At 39.3% G+C, this 23,047-nt stretch overlaps 2 protein-coding genes and 1 long non-coding RNA gene across 4 annotated transcripts in view; 2 read left to right on the top strand and 1 right to left on the bottom strand.

The window, feature by feature from the left end:
• LOC139770004 (uncharacterized) overlaps window positions 1–18,950 on the top strand; it is a 32,998-nt gene extending 14,048 nt beyond the window's left edge. The window contains exons 3-11 of the mRNA XM_071701649.1: window positions 6,468–6,680; window positions 11,666–11,895; window positions 12,001–12,212; window positions 12,477–12,691; window positions 13,109–13,312; window positions 13,400–13,516; window positions 13,646–13,930; window positions 14,322–14,811; window positions 17,386–18,950. Of these exons, the coding sequence (XP_071557750.1) occupies window positions 6,468–6,680; window positions 11,666–11,895; window positions 12,001–12,212; window positions 12,477–12,691; window positions 13,109–13,312; window positions 13,400–13,516; window positions 13,646–13,930; window positions 14,322–14,811; window positions 17,386–17,782 (2,363 nt within the window). The 3' untranslated portion in view covers window positions 17,783–18,950. The remainder of the gene's footprint in view (window positions 1–6,467; window positions 6,681–11,665; window positions 11,896–12,000; window positions 12,213–12,476; window positions 12,692–13,108; window positions 13,313–13,399; window positions 13,517–13,645; window positions 13,931–14,321; window positions 14,812–17,385) is intronic.
• LOC139770605 (putative serine protease K12H4.7) lies at window positions 18,682–21,181 on the bottom strand. Its single transcript, XM_071702693.1, has 8 exons — window positions 20,981–21,181; window positions 20,687–20,868; window positions 20,375–20,610; window positions 20,177–20,312; window positions 19,784–20,100; window positions 19,560–19,692; window positions 19,317–19,486; window positions 18,682–19,247 (listed from the first exon to the last, which is right to left on the bottom strand). Exons 1-8 carry the CDS (start codon window positions 21,179–21,181, stop codon window positions 19,138–19,140), a joined length of 1,485 nt encoding a protein of 494 aa, XP_071558794.1. The 3' UTR covers window positions 18,682–19,137.
• On the top strand, window positions 19,983–21,763 carry LOC139770909 (uncharacterized). 2 transcript variants are annotated; one of them, XR_011717854.1, is made up of 4 exons: window positions 19,983–20,123; window positions 20,991–21,116; window positions 21,225–21,372; window positions 21,470–21,763. It is a non-coding gene; the product is annotated as an uncharacterized lncRNA (long non-coding RNA). The 2 variants fall into 2 exon arrangements; XR_011717850.1 differs by having other exon boundaries at window positions 20,991–21,372.
• Window positions 21,764–23,047: the final 1,284 nt, after the last annotated feature.

Raw genomic sequence — 23,047 nt, 5'->3', positions numbered from 1 at the left:
CCGATCATAGAGCAAACCAAATGCTTATCGTATCGAGTATTGAGATTTAACAGATCGTAAAGTAATATCTATCAAAGAAGAAAACTATTATTACGAATATTTCTGTACTTTCTAAAAGTAGATAACATTTATATTTTTTGTCTGGAATTCTTTTCAAATGTATCGATGTCTTCATTTCGTACAAGAGAATAGAATGAATATAGCAAGAACATGTTTTTTGAAAACAATGAATCACACATAGATATTTATTCAAGTACAAGTTTTAATCACTTTTAAAATTGGAAACATTTTGAAAACTCTCATGAAGATATTTGAAAACAAGTGGATGCTATTTATTGTAAAACAGTTGCATGATGCAAAATAAATAGCTATTCTTACAAATACTTAATATTATAAATCTATTAACGAAGAAATTTTAAATAAAAAAATGTTTTGAAAAAGAAATAGAGATTTTTATGTTTATTACTATGCTATAAATTATTATACGAAATATTATCTGTGCTCTGTTTTCTAAGAAAAACTTTTGAATTTTAATTCTCCCGCAGCACGTTGATTCAACTTCAACCTTAATTTAACTGTCCTTTCACCTCCAAAAGAACTAGATCTAGAATCGCAGAGAAAAAGTAAAGTAAACCGCGAACTGACCTATTTTTTGTTTCGTTAGATAGTTGTGCAATTACCTGAATGACTGAATGAAGTGCGCTCACTTCCGGAAATGCATAAAGTCGTCCTGCCTTTTACAATTCTTGCACGTGTTCTCGCGCGAAATTTATCGAAGTGAAAGAGCATGACTCTCGGAGAGAATCGCTGCTCCTGATGAGATCTCTCACGGCCACGCTCCGCGAATTCAACGACAGGCCGAACTGGTCCAGGTTTACGAGAAGTGGCGCCGTGTTGTGGGCGGAAGTGGGTCGCGTGGACACGATGTCGACACGCCCCGATGATTGCAAGGACTGTCTCTTCGTCGCGTGAACCAAGCAGAACGCAGAAAGAGAAAGAATGAGAAAAGAAATGCGTTTGTCAGGTGCCGAATCTCTCCTAATAACGAGCAATAATATAAATTACGATTAATAATTAATAATAGAATCACTTATTCTTTCATTTATTTTACAAATGTCTTATACGTAGTTTTCTCGGATCACAAATAGATCTCATCAGAACATTGACAATGCTTTGACACTTTCATTCATCAATAATGACTTCGTGTGCTGTACAGAATATCGATAATTGATTCTGTAACATATTGAACTAATGAAACTCTTACATCAAATCGACGTTCTACTTTGTAAATGAAGAACACGTAAAGAGAGTATGCGCTCTAGTACGATTATTAATACAAATTAATCTCTGGTAATTAATCTCTAACGACAATCAACATTTTAATCGACCGTATATGAGAGGTGGTCGTACAGGTCTTCCTCTCTCAATTATACACATCGATACGTGTACATTGTCGTTAAAGATAAATCCTGCCTAGAAAAGCATTGCTAGATATAGGCGGCCTGATAAAACAGCCGATCGAGATTATTGCAGCCACCGACGATGACGATGCAAACGTAGTTTTTGTCAATGCGCGACATCCTACAGACATATCTAAACGACGGATCTTACTGGAACAAGATTATCGGAATAGGATTATTAGGTCACGATTCTCGATCGATTAGAAAAAAAAGGGACAGGTATGAGTGAAATTGTCTTGATCGGAAAGGCGGAACATTACCCCTGAAATTATTTTCGAATGTCACGGTTATATAAAAATCGTTAACGACTTTTTAACCTGAATGTTTCCAGTTCAACTCTATTCTTGAACGATAATGTTGCCAATTATCCTCAGCAAATGTTGACACTTAAATATGTTTATGACATCAATCTATCTATTACACATTTCTCTCCTTTTTTAACTTCATGTTTATATCAAAATTGCATCTGTCTTGTTTTCTGATTAAACATTTAGAAAAATAGCAAAATTAAGACGAATTAAATGATGCCATCTTCTAACCGGTTACATACATTTTTTTGTGTCTAGAATCAGTAATTCTCTCGATAATTTATATGTTACAGATATCCTTGGATATCTGGATTAACAGACAAAAATCTGAGGAAAAGAATATCGCGCAATGTATTTTGTTATATTTATTTTGTATGCATCTTAATATATATGAAGCTTCCTTTTTAGACAAAAAGTAACTTTATTAAAATGTTGTACTGATAAAGTTTATTTATAACAATTTTCATACAAATAGTTTTCGTGTTCATCCATAAATTTGAGAACGTGGAACGTTAGATTATCCAAGAATTTCCGTTAGATATCTATGTTGAATGATAGGTGGAGTTCGGTAGTTCAGTAGAGCAGACTCTGACATTCCTACGGTAATCTTCATACCTATTTATCGAGGCAAGAGGAAATACCGTGCAGATTGATGACGTTGTAATGGTATTTCTTGCGCGGGGCAATAATACCGTCGTACATTCGCGGGCGTTTCTTCGTCATTATTTTGACGATCGCGGGTCAGGCGTGCGCGCAAGCGGTGTTTGCACAAAATTGTTCGACCGCCCACCCAAGACGGTCGCAATAGTTTCTCGTGATCCGCCGACCGCGAGAGCAGGTTGCCACTTGCGCAACTGTGCGTGAACTTGACTTTTCGAACGTATACCTTTCCGTTCGTCTTCCACCATAAGTGCGCGCTATTTCTGTAAAGAATTCATTTGCGATTGCGGACTTCCGGACTTGATGACATTATGAGGGGGGAGATATGCGACAGGCTTTGAGTATCAAGGCTTTTAAATTTCAGACGTGGACTCGAAATTTGCCAGATTCAAGAAAAAAGATGTTTATAAGGTCTTCAAATATTAATATTAATACATTAATGTTATTCAATATATTTGTAGCATTTTGTAGCATTCTCTAGAATTTGAGAAGTTTATTTTTCGATTTCAGTGAGGCAATGTTTAATTCTTGTTACATGAAATAGTCTGTTTTACTTCTCTAACTTCCTTTCAAGTCTTGAATTTTTTTAAGCATTTTATCTATCATTTTTGTTCCAAAAATGTTTTGAAAAATTAATTATTTTATTGAAATAACATCTTCATAAAGAGTTCTATAGAGTTTAACGCGCATTATATTTGAAAACGTTTCAAGCTAAAGAGGTATACGCTATAGTAAAAAAACGAAGGACTGTGTTCACTGTCCGGCAAATGGCGCAGTTAAACTTTAAGACAGACATAAAATCGACGTTTGCCTATGAAACGTTTCCTGTTTTTCAATCTTAAGAATGTATAAATACTTCGCATTTTTCGAAAGTAAGATCGCACTTTCTTTTTCAGTACTCAATAAAGAACTTCCTGATCGCGTCACGAATAGTTCAACTGGTACAAGTTGGTATATCGCTTGTTATTATCGCTCGTTATAATAAAAACGGTTCGATGAACTTAACAGTTTTACGGGGGGCAAACGTTGTCTTTTGTTGCGTCGTGAATCTCTTCGCATCATCGGTATTCTCATCATGACGGCGATATGGCGTAGGTACAAGGATACATGAGCGATTAGTATGCGCAGTATTACCTTGCCTTAATGATCAAACTAGAGAAATTGTATATGATCGAAGCGTTGCAATTGAAAAATAATGGAATAGTCGAGGGATGATGTAAGCAATAGATATTGATTTCATGGACATGATCTTCAATATAATTTTTTATATTCTACAATATTATGTATAGAGAAAGATAAAATAGCGTAATTTCGTGCAATAAAATCTGTATTACGCAACTATCAATTATTGAAACCTTACATTATGTTTATTCTTTTCAACAAAATATTTTTGGGATTAAATAAATATTTTTTAAATATTACTAATCTCTTATCTGATATCTCACTTATATTTATTTTACTTTTTTATGATTTAATTTTAATTATTTTCTTTTTAACACGCTACAGAGTTTTCGATTAAAACGTTACTTTATAAATATTCTATTGAAGTAATTATTTATTTATAAACATTATAAATATTTTATATTGGAATAATTTAGTCTTGTTATAAGAATCGTAAAAGCGATTTAATCTTAGAATAAAAATGCACATAATCACAGTTATTAGATCGGAAGGACGTACAATCGGATTGCTTTCTGTACCTCGTTACGCGATATCGACGGAAACGATATGGCATGGCAAAAACCTTTCGCGTTGCGTGTATAAGAAATAACTGTAAATTATGTGAGGTAGGTATGGCGTGCATACGTATACCTATACGTCTTGTGGGAACGTGCACGGCATACGTGGACTTTCATGGGGGCCGCTAGCCAGTATGTAGGTTTAGGTCGAGAATGCATCGATTATCGTTTTATATGGTGAACTGACGCCTACCCAATAGAATCTCGATTGCTTCGTTAGGATAATTACGTACGACAGACACGACTGACGCGAACGCACGCGCCGCGTCTCGATAAAGATTATAATTTAGCCGCATAACTAGCATATGTATACGTCTTACTTTTAATTGAAAATTTTACATTAAAAGGGCAAGTCAGCTTTTAAAATAATTAATTCGTAACATCATTCATTTTTTGCCAATCACGAAAGTAATAGAACAGTATGTAATCGCAGTCCAGTTTAGATCCGTCCACGTTTAGATTGTCCACGATTTCTAGCATTTTCACGTGGCTGAAGGATTAATTTCATTGGACTTTAATACTGCCAACAATTATTCCTGATCTGGAATCGATTGCGTAACTTGACGCTTTCCGACGGATCCCTTTCTTCCGTACAGAATGCAGAATACAATTAAATCCCGAAGATTAGCCTTAACGAATAAATCTGACCGCACTTTCCCAACGTGTTTATCGGAGTATCTCGGAGATGCGCTTGATGCATACGCATGCAGGTTTTTAGTCAGACCTTTGTTTGCGTATCTTCTCTGCGATATGCTCACCGTCTTGTCTGTGCATCTCTCGATTGTTCCACGCAAGGATTCTAGGAGATTCTTCGGGGCCGTGGTAACAGATTGCGTACAGAGAAACGCGCGTCTCGCGATATCTCAAAACGGCGCCACGAAATGTTTATACCGAGCAGTTTACGGATCATGAACGTTGCGTGAGAAATTCATTAACGCATTCTACAATAATATGTAGGTATACTCTCAACGCAAGCAATTGAAATATTTTGTAATGGTAATTAGATTAGATTATTATTTATTTATTTTATATATTGTGCGCGGAATACTTTATTTTCTTACGAGTGAGAGGAGGCTGTAAAATATATTGATATAATTATTATTGGCATAATTCGATCGTAAAATAGCATGACTTAATCGCAAAACGATATCGAGTAAAAATGATACCAGATTAGCTAGCTCATTTATACTCGTTCGCAAAATGAGCTAAATGTCATTATACTATGTAATACTCTTGCAAAATCAAAATGCAAGGAGCATTACGGAGACCCGCCTGATTGATCTCGGTGACTATCAAGTAAAGAATGATACCGGATTAGCTCGTTTATACTCGTTCACGAGTATAAATGAGCTAAATGTCATTATGCTATGTAATACTCTTGCAAAACGCAAGAACATTACGGAGACCAGCCTGATTGGTCAGCCCAGCACAATAAAGGATACCGATTCTATCGCTAAGTTGGATTGTGATTAGACACAATTAAGGCCGAGGCGACGCTTATCGCGGGCTATAGTGGCACGCACCGCCGTCGTCATCGGCATCGCATCGGCGCCGATAAAATTCTCACGTTACGGTACAGTAAAACTACCGCAAGGCCGCCAACGTGTTCGCGAATGTACGGCACTTGCTGCACAAAACTTGGCGATGGCCACGGATGACCGTGGTCTCCATCTGTGCGTGCCGTTCGGCTGTTCACCCATGCGGCGGCGGCGGTGGCGGTCGACCTTCTTTTTATCGGACGGATATGGCAATGAGTTACAGGCGATTTTCTCACAGGGAATTATCGCCACGTCACCGTGGTATGCGCTCAACATAAAAAAAAAAGAAACAAGAAAGAACGAGTTAGCGCGGTTGTGCACGTGCATATGAATCCGACGCGATCATCTGTCGCGCTCGTCTTTGTCTTATAATCAGTATAATCACGTAGCCGCCCGCTTAACTTATGAATCAACTTTAGAACGGCGCGGCGTTGTAATCTCTAGCTATAGCGCGATGTAATCTCATGCCTGTCTTCTGTCACAATGCGCTCGTTAACGGAGACTTTAATCGAGCACTTTGTATCTATTAGGAAGGTAACGAGTAGTTGTGGAATCGATTGGAGAGAAGGGAGGATCAGTTTTTATCATATACTTAGGGACACAAAGGATGCAAGATGCTCTATTAGCTTCACCGGACTTAATTACGCCGTGTATCGTTGCACGGATCTAATTATCTTCCGGCACCTGCGGAAATTGGCCTCCGATTTCGCAGCCGATTATCGAGCATGACAATCAATTTGTATATTGAATTCTCCTTCGCAGTTCTGAACGTGGCGGGCGGCAAAGCGCCGATGCAGTCCAGCACCGCGGAAGGCGCAGTTCCGCAGCGCGCGGTCGACGGAAGCAGCAGCCAGAGGTACACGTCGCAAACCTGCAGCCTGACGAGGCCCGAGCACAAGCCGTGGTGGTACGTGAACCTGTTGGAGCCGTACATGGTGCAGCTGGTGCGGCTGGACTTCGGCAAGCCGTGCTGCGGTAAGTAATACCGTATATTTCTTCGCGCTTCGCCGCTTGCGAGAATTTACCGTTTTGGTTAATAAATGAACTCCTTCGAATCACAGACGGATACTTCTTACGTCTTATCATTCAACATTCAACGAGCTCGTCTAGCATGTCGTGCATCCCATAAAGATATATCAATCTCGCAAATTAAAAGTAACTTTGGACGATCTAAAATTGTGTTTAAAAAAGGAAATAAAAATGTTAGGTAGAGATAGAAACCTACTGAAACGTCGAAGCGTGACTTTTGGCGCGATATATTTGTTATGGATTATTTATTGTATGCTTTGAATTCGAAATTTCAGCTATTAACTGATCAAACTACGATTAGACGAAGAATTCATACAAAAAAAAAATACGGAAAACTTGAGATGCTCTGAGTATTCTCTGAATATGATAACATAACAACTCCAATGCTAAATACAAGACAGATGTGTTAACATTCGGAAATATTACGTGGTAGTGGTCAAAGCGATGATTAAGAGAGCGAGCCGCGGAAAATTGTTATTTGCACTGCGGTCTTCGAGCGACGATTCGCTCTGTTTCAAATTATTGCTCCGGACGAACGGTCGACCGTTTTCTTTCCAGCGGGGCGATTCGCGGCGTTAAAAGGTCTGCCGTAGAGTTTTAAAGTAAAGCCTAAGAAAAAAGTGACAAAACGATCGTAAGAAAGATCGCGATGGCGGCGGTAATTGGACCTTTGCCGTTCGTGCCGGGGTTTTACGAGCGCGTCAAATCGCGGCGTCTATTTTCTTCGCGACGTCAATCTCGCGGGCATTGAATCCGACGCTCGTTATGACGTTGCGTCGGCCCAACGGAATAAATCGGTAAAAAAGCAGCGGTAAAGAGCGTTGCAATTTGCGCGGAGCGCCCCGTTCTGTATTATAATGAGCGTTGCTGCATGCTGATAAGCGCGGGCGATAAAGTCTCTCAGTATGAATTCTAATGCGAGGCTCACGTTGTCGAGATAGAATCCCCGTGATACCGTAAATATCCCGTCCGTCGTCCGGCACTTTCGTTTCTATGGCGCGTTTTCTCGACTTTCTATCAATAAATAGGCATTACCGAGATAATTACCGGGAACGATGCCCGTCATCAGCGAGATGGATTCGCGATCGCGAAACAAATTCAACGTCAAACGTTACCCGCTTATGCTTAAATCGGTATTTCAGATTGAGTTATGTTAAATAATTTGTTCTTCAGACATCTCTATCTAAAAAGCATATTAATTATACAAATAACGCTGTTGGCAGTTGCTTCTCTCCTTTCTAAAATTTATCTTTTGGTTAAAAAGATGTATAATTAGTTCTTTAGCACATTATGCTGGACTGCCACGTATTCGAATTCTAATATCGGAAAATTTTCCATAATTAAATTGACAAATTTGAACTACCTAATGTTAAACTTATTGTATTTTATTAAAAATATTTATTCTTATAGCTTATTATTTTGTTTTCTATTGCTATATGTTTTGCATATAATTAACGCGAAAGAGATGATACACACAGACAAAAACAGATATAATTTTACAATCGTTACTTACGTTACAATTCTGATGCAGACTGTAAGTAGGCTGTTTACGTTCTCCGGCCGCGATGAATCTCGATCCATCCTGAAAGAGATCGGACGCTTCAGCGAGCATTCGTCGATCTGAAATCACGATTGTGAACAATCGATCGCCGGAGGGGTAGCCAATGATACTTTCGACGCGAAACAAATGGATCGAGAGTTTCGCGTTCACGCGGAGCCGCAGAAAATCCATTTTATATTGTACAAACGATCCGTAAAATCCCACCGTAAAATTCGCATTTCCTCCTCTTTTCTCCGAGCCGATCGAAGGCCCTGCTTGCATACGAGATCGTTTAGAAACTCTTTCACGATGAAAGTGAGAGTCTTTCCACTTTCAATTGTTAGAAAACCATCGCAATACGTCTGCCGCGGTACGCCGCATGCATTTTTCAGCTGCGCACGAGAAACACGAGCTCGCGCGCGCGATCATCAATCAGCTCCCAATTAGGTTGCGTATATTTAATACCGGAACTAAAATACATCGCTTTGCCATTTTTCTTTCTTTTAAGGACTCAACATATACGAATATGTGATATAATGCATAAATTTATCTTAATATCTGTAATTTAATTATTTAATCTCTGCACGGGAAGAAAGCAATTTTCATTCTGGTCTGATCGCGCATCCGGTCGCATCTGGTTAACGTGGAAAGTTTTGTCGAGCAATAAAGTTAGGCGTTTCCGGAATCCAGATTCTATTAAGCGCTTCTTCGCTAATGGAAACTCCGCGCGGCGATGGAAAATTCGCGTTCGAAAGTCCATCCGCTCGAAACAGGAGAAACTTTCACCGTTAAACAAGTGATAATAATGGCAATGTCGGTGCTTGGACACGCGTAAAACGGGAGCAAAAAGCGAGAGCGTTTCGTTATCCAGGGAAAAGGCGCTCTCGGCACGCTCCTTCCTCGAGTAAAAGTATTTCCATCTTTTCGCGAGCAAACCATCCATTACCGGCGGATTAGCGAGATCGCCTAATTACGTATCGGAAAGCGATAAAAGTGAATTCGGAATCATGCGAGCGAAACGGACGCTCAATCTCGCGGAGTGAATTGTTAACGACTTCCGTGTCGCCGCGCGTTGCACTTCGTGCAAAATTCGCCGGGTAAAGGTAAACCGCACGCCCGCGCCGGAGAAAGATGAATTATTCAAATGCGATAATTGACAATCGGCTTTTACGCTCGCGGATAGAGTCGAATCGTCGTGCGAAGTGGAGATGAAACAATGGCCGGCATAATGCAGCCTGTTTTAAGCAGCTGTTTAGTTACGGCCCAGCACCGAAGAGATACCTGACGATAATTCTCGTACCCGGCTCCAGCCCGCGCGACCGCGAGTTCATAATTGAACAGACGGCGCATTACAATTACTTCGGCCTCTCTGCGTGAAAGAGCAGCTTTCACGTTACGCCTCAGCGGCGGGGAAGAATCGATTCGTTCAATTTCATCAATAAACTGCATTATTAACGCTCATATACCACCTCTTCATCGTTGTTAATTATCGCGACGTATAATAATGGACCGAAGAACCGACAATAAATAGCAACAGGATTTTACTACAGGCGCATTTGTTAATTTGTGATAATTTTTTTCATTGAAGATTAAGGAGCAAAAATAATCTTTCTGCACTTAAGAAGAAAGGGGTTTCGGACGCTTTCCCCGCAATGTAGGTAGAAAACAAAGCACTTTGCACAGCCTTATGCACTTGAACTTAATTCTGAATTTCTTGATATCAAATGTCAAACAGTTTTCTACTTAATTATTATTATTCCGTCAAATTTTAGAAAAAAGATCAGCGTTGAACTCGTTGAAACGCGATTTGACACAACCGTAATGAACAACGTTAGATAGAGTGTGTTTAATCTTTAATGACTGTAATTATTGACAATAAGCATGATTAGTGGCGGACAGCGGTCTTTTTACGCACGACACTTGGCGGCAGGCACGAGCGTGTCTCCCCCGATCCTTTCCCGATACCAGAGTTTCTCCTTTACCTCGTGTTGCTCCTCGCTCATGCGCTACATGTCTACGCACTCGTTACAGGCGAGAATAGCGGCTCGCACACGTGCAACAGGAAAGTCTCGCGACCGTAAGTACGTACGTGCCGCGTGTACGTATCTCTTTAACGCGATCCTTTTACCAGATCGTAAACTGTCGCGCGAGTTCGAATCCGCGATCATCATTGCAGGGACAGAACGTGGAAAGCATGTAATTGCAACGGTTTACAATTCTACGGAGAAGCGTACGCGGGCGGTTGTCCATAGCCGGTCACAGTCGGGATACCATCTGGGTCAGAAGATGTAGCACTCGAGATGATTTTACCCGTTCAGATGCTTGTGATCGGCGCGCGCGTTCTACCCTTTAAACTAAACGCAAATGAAAATGTCCAGCTATGTTTTCGATTTATGTACGTTAATTTGTAAAAATCCGTAGTGTAGCTACGATCGGTTTAGATATGTCTTGCACTGTTAAATTCATAGCGCCAAATTATACTCAATTTGAGTCATTTTTAACCATTCAAGGGAATTAAAATAATACTGTTTTGTGTTAAAATAATAAATTTTGAGTATTTTGACACACATGGTAGTTAAAAATAACGAAATGTTATTTAACTCAAGGTATTGGTTTAAATTTCCTTTAATATTTAACAGTGTAATAAAGTATTGCCCAAGATTTTGTGTAATCTTGTTAGATAGATTTTATCTGAAGTTTAATTGAAAATTAAAAGCAGGTTTGATTAATCGCGACTTTGCTGCTGTGTTTCGAACCTATCGCGATGATTTTATTACTTGTCTGAAACTGGATTATGTGTCTAATTTATGTCTCAGCAGAATTAAAGAGTACGTGATAATGAAATAGAAAAGAAATCATTGTGTAATTAAGTATAGAAGTGTTTCTATTACATCAATAATGCAAAATATTTGTTACGTTTTTAAAATTTCAACAAGATTTGAATTCTCAATTATTGATGCCGTATAAATATTTGAACCAGGAAGTTCAACGAACTGTTCTTATATCGTTCGAAAGTCTCATCTAAAAGGGAATTTTTCAATTGATACTTAATTAACTATCTCAAAGCTGCGATAACATTGACACAGATTAAACTAACATCTCGTATCATAAATGTATGCCATTAATTACATGCATGAGCGCAGACGAGCGTTTCTTAGGGGGACTCGATAATTACAGTCATCGCTCAAGCCCATAATCTTCTGAGTTTTCCTTTAGTGAAACTACGTTATCCCGGCACGCAAAAAACTTTGGGTCGACGTATCTTGCAATGAGATATTTGCGATGATATTTTTCAATAATATGTAAGACAGACTCGAAATAAAAATATTACATTTAATAAAGTTGCCTGTGAGTTTTAACAAAAAAATCATTTAATTTGCATGGCTTCCAGGCGAGATCCCCGGCACCATCGTCGTCCGAGTTGGTAACAATCGACCAGACTTAGGAACGAATCCGATTTGCAACGAGTTCACCGGATCTCTGGAGGAAGGGCAGCCCCTCTTTTTGCCTTGCAACCCGCCGATGCCCGGAGCTTTTGTCTCGGTGCATCTGGAGATCCCGGGGCCCTCCAATGTCCACGCGGAGTTGTCCTTGTGCGAGGCGTTTGTCTATACCGATCAGGTAGATTCAACAGCTGTGCAACAACTAGGTCTTACGCCAGAACGGAAATAAATCCGTTTCTTCATCTTCCATCATGGTGATTGATTGTGTACAATATGAATACAGGCCTTGCCGATCGAGAGGTGTCCTCAATTCCGGGACCAACCGCCGGGGTCAACGGCAACTTACAACGGCAAGTGCTACATATTTTACAATCGCAATCCGATGACATTCAGGGACGCTATGGCGTTCTGTCGCACGCGAGGTGGTACTCTCGTGGATGAGAGTAATCCTGCTCTGCAGGGATTCATCTCCTGGGAATTATGGAGGCGGCACAGGTACATTTATATACATAGCTAATATATGGAGAAAATCTATAATCGATAATAATAGTGTAAAAAGAAAGTTTAAGAAAGTTAAAAAGTGATCACAAATGACGAGAAGAATGTGGAGAAACTTTGAAGAAAATTTAGATTCTGTATTTAAAAAAGATATATATATATATTATTGAATAGATGAAAACTAAGTAGCTAAAAAATATTACGTATTAAAATGGTCGTTTATTTTGAAAAATAATAAGGAAATGTGCTTAATCATTGAAGGAGCGACACGTCCAGTCAATACTGGTTGGGCATATATAGGGACCAGCAGGATCGAAAGTCGTGGAGATGGAGTGGAAGCGGCGAGGAGGTATCAGTTTCGTTCTGGAGCATACCGCAAGATTTCGAGGAAGACTGTGCTCGGTATGACGGCGGTAAGGGCTGGCTTTGGTCCGCTACATCTTGCACAGCCCGACTTAATTTCATCTGTCAGCATCGTAAGTACCATCTTGCTTGCGACACATCCGCATATACAAAGACATTTGAATATAATATATCTAAAAGCTTTTTTAATTCTTTGTAGCCTATTGCCGAAGTCGAAAATAATGTATCCAAAATTATATCCAATTTCACGTATCATTTATCCATTCCTATCCAATATTATATAATTCATATTTTTGAAAATAGAAGATTTTAATAGAGAAACTTTCAATTGCAGTTTATTGATTGAATTTTCCTAAGATATAACTTTTCTTAAAGTTTACATGTCTTGTTTCTATTTAATGTATTTGCGCGCATGCGCTTGGAACTCTGTATTTAAGAATTTTCTACCATGCTTATACGCGTTATTATATTGTTGAATGATTGTCTTTTCGTTGATTAGAAGAATAATAAAAATAATTTCGCTCTTCCAGAACCAAAGGCTTGCGGCAGACCCGAACAGCCACCAAATTCCACGATGACTGTGCTCAGCGCGTCGGCCAGAAACTCTGGCAACGTATATCAAGTCGGGGCGACCGTGGAGTACAGTTGTAACGTGGGTAATGTCCTGGTCGGACCGCCGATCCGCACTTGTCTCGACACCGGTTTCTACAACGAGTTCCCGCCACTGTGCAGAAGTAAGGAACACGATCGGTCGGGGAACCGTACTCGAATGAAATCATCGCGAACGTGACACGCATCGTAACGCGCTCTGATCTTTCCAGGTGTCGAGTGCGGCTATCCCGCGAACATAAAACACGGTGGTTACACGCTTATCAATAACACCGTCAGTTACCTCAGCCAAGTGCTTTATTCCTGCGAGGACGGATATGAGATGACCGGTAAGTGTATTACAGTCAATCGTGAGACTCGTCATAATTTGTTCACGGCGCATTTGAGATAGAGAACGGACGTCTCGTATAAATTCGTCCGTGAGAAATGATTATAAGCTGATCTCCGCGACATCACAGGACGTGCCCGATTGACTTGCGACCTCGACAACCGTTGGAATGGACCACCGCCGCGATGCGAGCCAATTCTCTGCGATCCACCAGCTGCGGTTCCGCACAGTTATATCAGGATAAACGAGGTTGGCAAACACGAAGATGTCCTGGTGAGGAATAGCTTTAACCAAAGTCTGCTGGTTAATAGCATCGTCATCTACTCGTGTGAGACGGGTTACCAGCTCGTTGGTTCCCAGCAAATAACATGTTTGAATACCGGATTATACGATCGTGTCGCACCTAATTGCACAGGTATTTATTTATATATTTATAATAATAAAAATCAGAGTTTATCATAAATCTTTGTAAAGAAATAAGTTTGGGAAAATTATAAAATTAAAATTTAAGTTTTTATTTAACTTCTGATGTTCGAAAATAAATTCGATATAACGATAATTATTCGCTAAATTCCACAAACGAAATAATAAATAATTAAGTTTAACAAATTATATCTCTAGCACTTTCATAGAATTTCGAATAATAAAAATTGAATGTTATATCAAGCAGGTATGGATAAAATTATAATAAATAAAAATTATCATACGTTTACTAAAATTAGTTTAGATATTTAGGAAATAGTATAGTTTGCGATCTGTCTATATGCGCTATGTGTATATTCAATATGCGAACTTTTCTTCATCAGAGGAATCACGGAGTTCTCCTACCCGAGCGACGATACGTCCGTCAACTCCAAAAATTCGACCGTACGTTACTCCGGGGCGGGTCAGGACGGCGACGAGCTCGACGACCAGCAGCACGACCTTCGTGCCGTCTAGGAATGTACCCACTAACACCGCGGAACTCCCAGCGACGGTGAGGGAGACCGTCTCGAAGAGGCCGAGTATCGGCTTGAACAAACCCGCGCTTCCTTCATCGGTGCTCAATAACGCCGGCAGCGATCATCCGCAGGACAACGAGATATCCGGAAGCGGCGTGGACCACGCACGCGCGGGTGTCGGCGCGGGTGTCGGCGTGCCGGAGCCGTCTGGTCCCTTCCGAGTGGACAGCGCCGAGCATCCCAGCGGCACTCATCAGGCCAAGTTGAACCTGGGGGCCGTAATCGCTTTGGGAGTATTCGGCGGTTTCGTGTTCCTCGCCGCGGTGATCACGACGGTCGTTATACTCATACGCAGGTAAAGAAAGTAACGCGTCGTCGAGCCATCTCGAGCGATGATTCGACCTCGAGAATCATCGTCGAGCCTTCGCCCCGTAAATTTTCTCTGTCTCTGATGATATGATAGCGCACTCTGATATACATAGATAACATATTCGACCGGATTGTACATTATGTCGCTTACTTTGTATTAATTTGATCTACTTCCTGTCCTCTACCGCTCTGTCTTCTTCCTAACTTGTAATTTGTAATACGTATATGCTGCATTGTAATCTAGATCTTTTTACAAGATAATTTTGCTTACTGAAACCGCGTGTAGTTTCTTCAGAATCTTGTTGATGTAACAAAAGAGTCTCTAACATCTCGGATAGAACTACGCAGGGATAATAGTACTTATTCGCCCCTTCATTTATTTATCATAAGCTTCCTGTAATTTAGCCTGTAATTTACCTTAAACGTAGCCTGAAATTACGCTTTGCAAAGGAGATATGTTCTCATTTTCTGATTGATCCATAATGATTTTCTTTAATTTGTTGTCATTTACTAACCAATGGTTCTCAACATGAGTCAATACGGTCACTCAAAGACCCACGGCACTCTTTATGTAAAAGAGATCATGAGGGATCGTAGTATATGAATCAGTCGAAATGTCTTTCGTCGGGTCGAGGGTGAGGATAACTGCAAACGAAAGTGATTTGGTCGTGACCGAAGTTGAGAAACAGTGGTGTAGACACGTCGCAAGACCTCTAACAATAAGATGTAGCGTCAGGGAAACGCGTGAGTCTCGTAGATAGTCTAGTTCGCCACGACGATGATTAACACAGAGTCCATTTGTGTATTGCGGTGGTTAGCGGCAGTGGCAGCGTCGGAGGAAGGCGCCGCAGGGGGCTCGGTGGGGTTGGTGCGCTGAGGGGTGGCGGTAGTGGTGGCCTTGGGAGGGGCGACACCGGGATGCCCTCGCGTTGGTATACGCTACTCGCGCTGCCCTTCCCCGACCAGCACCTGGGGCGCCGCGACCTCACGGCACGCCGCGGTAGCGATCATCCTTACTCCTTCAGCCTGTCGGCTGCGCATCGCGCCGGCTACTTCTCGAATCCCTCTCTGTAGATCGTCGCCCCTCCCTCTCACCCCCGCCGTAAAAAAAAAGACAGAGAAAAGAGAGAAAGAGAACCATTCCACTCTAATAAAGCCCACAACCGCCACTACCACCCCAACCCTCCACGCAACCACCGCCCACCACATCAACTATCATCACGTACCACCACCAGCTACCACGCGCCACCCTCGCGAGTGATACTAGTCAAGGTAAACGAGAGCAAGGTTTCTACTGAGCACCTTCTTTAGCGTTTAGCTCGTTACGCCGTCACGTCACGCCTTGCAAAAATAGAAGATGGCTTTGTAGTGCGTTGCACGCACCCGGACACATCACAACACCTTATTTTATAATGTAAAAAATATACAATAGATGAATCTCCGCCACATATTCAAGGATTCTACAAAGTAGTCGCATACATTGAGCATAAAAGTATCTAAAAGGATGTCTAAGAGACGTTTGAACAATTAAAACAGCTTTATGTTTTCTGGGCTTCATTTTACTCTCTCCGTTTCATTACCGTAAGATGGGAAGAAATCAGCTACCGTAGAAACGACTGCGATTTAGAAATCCTGAGTATCGCGCTGCACAGAAATCGTGGGGGAAGGTAATTATGTACAGTGCTCCTTATGTATTCTTCTCATTCCTGTAATACTTTATTTTATGTTATAATCTCTTTCAGTATACTAATTAAACATCTATGTGCATTTATATGTATTATGGTACATATAAAGATTTTAGTATATTAGAATTATTAGTGCAGATTTTTTTCTATCTCTCTTTTCTATACTTTTCTTTCTTCATTTTGGTGGCCAAAGCTTGAAAATCGCTTCGGATCGTAGTAGGTAACAGGAATATTCTGGGCTCTCTTCCATTTACTTTTAATATATAAAACAGTCGGATTTATAAATATATATATATACTTAACTTTTATCCAGTAAAGGTGTACAAGATGTACACGTGAAAAATCCGACCCGACTCTTTTTCCATTGCACATAACGCTTTGCCTATTTGTTTAATTTGTTTTATGCTAACTCTGGTGAAAAAATTTCTCATATTTTCTCAGAAATTTCTTAAGAATTTCTCATATTTTACATTTATGAAAAATTCTGAAAAAATATATATAAAATTTCTCAGATATTTTCAGAAATACTTGGGTGAGGATTTTCAAAATATTTCAGTATCTGTATGTATGAACATTTCTGATAAATTACGCGAATTTTCTAATTTTTATTCAGATTTTTACAAAGATGTGTTGATGGGAAAAATCTGAAATATTTAATTATTATTTTCCTTGAGTTTTTCTGGAAAATGTTCCAATTTGTACAAAAAATCTGAGAAATATTAAAATTTTCATTAAAATTCTGATTAATAACATGAAAAATTTTGAGACATTTTTCCACCAGGGAATACGTTTAGTTCTGCGGAACAAAAGTTGCTCATAATTATGTAATAACTTGACATGGAAAAAAATGATTAATGTGTTCATCCTTTATGTAGAAACCGCGGAAGGAGCAGCAAACACTATCGTCATCGTGCATCGCCCGATTGCAATACCGTCGCCAGTTTCGACAGCAGTTCGTCGGAGAGTCGAGGCGGTTTGAATCGGTATTATCGCCAAGCCTGGGAGAATCTGCACGAAACCACCGGTCACAAGGCCGGTCATCCGCCGCTTCGTCGCAAGGAGACCCTGGATGAACCAGGATACCGGGAGAACATCCGCGGTAACAACACCGAGCGCGACGGCTCGGAGTTAGTCGTCAGCGATGTCGCCGCATATCCTTCGAGCAAGCACGCCAGCGTCTCCGATAAGAAGCGTCATCATCATCACCATCATCATCATCACGGAAGCGCGACGCCCGATTGGAGGCAGTCGCAATCCCATCATAGATACTAAACAGAGAGTAAAACTGTAAAACGGGAAAAGAATCTTCATTAGAAACATATCCGCTATGTCATCTGCGATCATCTGAACGATGATTTGTAGGAGACGTAGAGTGTCCGTGGTGAACGCTCACAATTGTCGCGGGTTAAGAGATCTTCCTTAAACGAGGGAGCACAGCGAATCTTCCACTAACATAAGTTGTACCTAAATAATGTCCTATACGAAATAGAGACGGAAAATAATCCAAACATAGATCCTGCATATATTGTTCTATTACGTTAATAAATTATTTACCGTCAGTCTGTTACGGAATGTAAATATTATACACATTGTAGCTGAAAAATAAGGATGATTGAAAGATAGTCGCTCGTCGTAAGGAAGGTAGTAGAAGCTGGTCAGAGGATATGCCAAAAAAGCAAAGAAATAATATACAATAACGATCAAACACAGAGACGCAGTAACGTAACGCTTAAAGGTAAGTTATTGTAAGATCAGGGACTTGTGTAACCGTATACACATTCAAAAAGATTTCTAAGAAGTCGAAGGATATTGGCAGAACTTACATCTGTTATGGGTACCTTGGCCTCGCTTTAAAAGGATTACTATGTTTCCAAAAAAAACGGGATATTGCATATAGGTATCGTTAAGGGAAGGCCGATGTTATCCATTTAGGAATAGGACAAATATCGCGTTAACTGTTGCGCACGTGTACAAGCTGCACGCAAGTAAATGAGGATACAAAGGCACGCAACAGCTATGTATGTATATGAGTGCCTCGTTGATCGCTATTATACCTTCAATATATGATACTATCGAGTTTGTATTATAAGTATGTAACACTTAATTATAGTTATTACTTATCAAACATTTCTATCAAGCTCATTGAAATTGATATATGATATAAGAAATAATTGTTACAGCAATAGGTTTTTATTAATCGACTGAGATATATAAATTACATGCGAAGTGGCTCTGTATATGCGTTTCCGTGATTTTATTTATCGTAATAAATTACAATAGTGCCATTTGGGGCAAACTTGTTTGATTTACTGAAGAAGCAATTTTGTCACTCAAACATGGTACATAATACAAATAACAGATAGCGCATTCGTAAATTACATATATCACTAGATTTAATTTCACATTTATATGAAATTAGAATAAACATATTTATAATGAATATATATACATAAATGTTCTTTTATCCTGCACAAAAAAAGTAATAAAAAAGATATTACACAAAATGCAGTCTTCTTAAAATATTTGGAATATTAATATTCATTTAGAATTTAAAAAAATTGGCAATTTTTTAAATATGGGTAATTATGATATGATTTATTTATACAATATCATATCACATAGAGAGCTCATTTTTGTATCCATTGCTTGATTAGACTTTTTATCTGCATTCTAGCCTCCTTTAACTGAGGCATATCATGTTCTGATGGAGGGTACATGTTTGCACAATGTGCAGTTCCTAAAATAAATTAGAAAATGTATTTAGGAATCGATATAATGATATATCTATAATACCTATTCAACTTACCTTTGATATAGATAGCAGGCGCCTGTTGATTGGAAGATTGTGTGATCCCCAGCACATGCCAAGGATCAATAGAACCATGTACAAATACTACATTTGTCACTTGTAGGTTTAATGCACCATACAAGATATTCGTTCGTGCGACAGCAGATTTCAGCAAGTTCATGCTGTATCTGCAAAAGAGTTTTCATGCTACACCAATATTCTGTCATAATTGGAATATAATTTATGTAAGTAAAGACAAACCTAGGCCCGAAAATATCAACGCATTGCTGTGCAAAAAATTCCACTGGGAAATTATTCCCGAACACATTGGACTGTCCAGTGGAGGTCTGGAAGAATCCAAACTCTGTACAAGTCTGATACATCCATTGACGTCCTACAAATATCATTCGTGATTTGTCATTAACACAGGCCACGGTAATAAAGCAATTTAGATACTAAATGCAATATCAATTTAAATGCGTTACCTCCTTCTGCTTGCTCGCTGGCCCAAGTGATATTTCGAAGCTCATGAATCATCTTGTCATATCTATAATCTAAACACTTCTCCTTGTTAGCATTCAATACCATATTGCTTACATAAGCAAGTCTATCAATAGATTTTCCTATTTTCTCGTCTACTAGTATACCACATACAGTCTCAATAGTAATATTAGCGGTCTGGGAGCTTTGGCGATTGTCTTTATTGTATTGCACAATGTCAGCAAAGTTACTCGCTAATGTTTCATACAAGTTGAAAATATCCACTCTCTTTGTATGCCCAGGATCAATTGGGTCGCACAATCTGTGAAACATGACTTATAATAAGTAAGCACAAGCATATCACAATCAACGTTCGGCATCTTGGCAAATGTACTCACTTGAATTTTTTCTGTATTTGCTGTTGACCAACAGTATGGTGTAACAATGTATTGATTTGCGAGTTAGCTTCTTGTATTGCACTAACACACTTATCAGAATACCCTTTCAAGGCGTTTATAACAACAACGTAATATTCTGCAATACAAAATTGTTTGTACACATATGTGGGACACTTAAAATTATATTAATTATACTACCATCAAAATCAATCTGTGCTAGCAATGGCCCACTAGCTGACATAGCTCCATGTACCAAGTGAGGATATTTGGCGCGCATCCAAGCGGCCAGCGATCCACCATACGATCCTCCAAATACAATCCATTTTGTATCATTTGAAAATTTGTATCCAATATTCACAGCCTCGATAAAGTACGCTAAATCTGCTAATGCCTGTTCCGAACTCAGGTACGCCAAGTTCTTTACGCTGAGATCCCTGCAAGTATCCCCGCGACATGTTATATAAATTTCTAAAATAACTTTTCCTTTTTTTACATTCGTGTCCTACTCACGCAGTGGGGTGGCTTTTTCCATAAAAACGATGCTCTAAATAAAAGCACATTGCTCCAAATTCTTTGGCGTATTCGATCCATTGACCTTCTACCATCCATGTTGCATTTGCTATGCCTTCAGCGCCGATCATTAAAAATATTGGACCATTAAGTTTGTAAAAATCAGAATTCACAAAGTATCTCTATAATAAAATAACAAATTATGCGCAACAGTGTCAGAGTTTAGCAAAGTAAAACCCCTTTTTTGGGTGAAATAAATGAAACATATAATCAAAATTCTATGCTTTGTATTACCTGCTTCCAGACACGAACGTCAGATGGATTGAAATGATCCAGATACTGCGTAAACCATTGCTCCTGGGGAAGCGAGGTTTCAGAGGACAAACCTGGCTCTCCTAAATTGCCACCTTTCCTTCGACCTCTCAAGAAAGTACGCCACGCTGTACTAATACTCAGGATGCCCAATAAAATAGATAGGAGCAGTAGAAACCGCATTTTAAGATATATTTTAAGATATAAGGTTCTTCTTTTCTTCTAGCGGAGGGCAGCTCTGTAAGAAAATACACTTCAAAAAGATTTGTATCAAGACAGAGAGAAATTAACAAACATATCATGCAACTGCAAACAGATGAAATACTTTTTCTTTACAGCACTCTTATTTTTTACTTGACAATGCCAAAATGAAGGTACAGTCTTAAACGTACATACAGCTATATTATTCACGCGAAATGAATTTATGTTCGTGTCACAAAGATAACTTTATTTTACCCTTTTCTGTTCCAGGTTAAACACAGGATTTACACGTCGTCGTTATAATGCGAACGTAATTCGTTCTCTGGCGAAAATCTCATTAGACATAATACGAGATAAGTATAAGGTCGAAGATAAGTAAAAAACGGTGATAAGTAAAAAATAAAGATGTACAATTGTTTAGTGTTTACAGCAACTTGGCAATGTCCATGAACTTTAGAGAAAGTAGTATCTCTTTTTATCTGAAGTAAGAAATGTACAACGTGATGACCGGAAATAAGTTGGCGCTGGAAGTTCATATTTTTTAATAAACTATAGTTCAAACGATTGCTCCCTAATTGCTCCCTCAGAATCAACAATTGCTCCCCATTTAAAATTATTATTTTTTAAGATATTTAAAAAAAACGTAAAATTTATAATTTTCACTCAAAAACATATTTCTAATAACTCTATGCAACTAAATTCGGCATAGAACGATTGCTCATCCATAATTGCTCCTTATTGCTCCATCATTATTTTAATGATTTATTGCATTTTTATTGAAAAAATAACAAATTAATCATTTCACAAGTGACGCCGCCGCCATCTATTGGCCGCCTATTGTAACTATATGGCTCGGCAGCCATTGGCGGAAATATTCAAACGTAATATAACAGCTCTATCGTTTATAACTATTACTACATTTACGCGAGCGTTACTTTTGTAGTAACTTACGATAATTCCTTCGCGTAAACGAGATTTTGTAGTAACTTGCGATAATTTACTCCGCGTAAACGAGTGATATATCGTAAGTTACTACAGAAGCAACGCTCGCGTAAACGTAGTATATATCTCAAATACTACGTCTACGCGGCGGGGCTATGCGTTTACGCGATGACAATTTTCTACCGTTTACGCGTGCGGAGTATTCTGCGATACTTCCGTTGAGAGTCGTAAAAACTCGAAGTATCGCGAGTTTGCTTGTGCTGCACCTTTGTGCAACCTTGAGAGCCATTCGCCGTTTACGCGAGGTATTAGCACGAGAAGTTTTTGTTAATTTGAGTAACTTGCTTCAATTATCTTATCGTAAGTCACAGCTAGAGACCCCCGTTTACGCGGAGTGAATTATCGTAAGTTACGATAATTTGAGTAAGTTACTACAGAAGTAACGCTCGCGTAAACATATACTACGTTTACGCGAGCGTTACTTCTGTAGTAACTTACGATAAATCACTCGTTTACGCGAAGTAAATTATCGTAAGTTACTACAAAATCCCGTTTACGCGAAGAAAAATCCTGTTTACGCGAAGGAATTATCGTAAGTTACTACAGAAGTAAAGCTCGCGTAAACGTAGTAATTGTATCTATCGGAACAGTGTATATTATTGGCACGTATAGACTACGCTTCCGCATTTTCCGCTTCATGGGACACGGAAAATTATATTTCAGCGGAACGGAATCACACGTACATACATGCAATACATCTGTCACATTAACGAATTCCATCCATAACCTACAAAATTGTCACCAATTGCCACCAAAGCCAAAAATTTAAATAGTTTTTAATAATATTCTTACGGATCTCTGTTAAGATTCTGACATTTTGTCTTTTCACACTCGCACACAAGGACA

Source organism: Temnothorax nylanderi, unplaced genomic scaffold, assembly GCF_030848795.1.
Source record: "Temnothorax nylanderi isolate EJ_2023f unplaced genomic scaffold, tnyl_v1.0 TNYL_tig0001_pilon, whole genome shotgun sequence".
NCBI lineage: Eukaryota > Metazoa > Arthropoda > Insecta > Hymenoptera > Formicidae > Temnothorax > Temnothorax nylanderi.
Note: the sequence above shows the minus strand (reverse complement) of the source record. Positions and strands in the feature narration are given on the sequence as shown.

Coding starts and splice junctions, on each gene's coding strand:
- LOC139770605 (XM_071702693.1), bottom strand. CDS start 21,181: ATGCGGTTTCTACTGCTCCTATCTATTTTATTGGGCATCCTGAGTATT. Junction 20,313..20,374: donor AGCACAGATTGATTTTGATG/GTAGTATAATTA, acceptor TTTGTATTGCAG/AATATTACGTTGTTGTTATA. Junction 19,487..19,559: donor GTTGATATTTTCGGGCCTAG/GTTTGTCTTTAC, acceptor ACTCTTTTGCAG/ATACAGCATGAACTTGCTGA.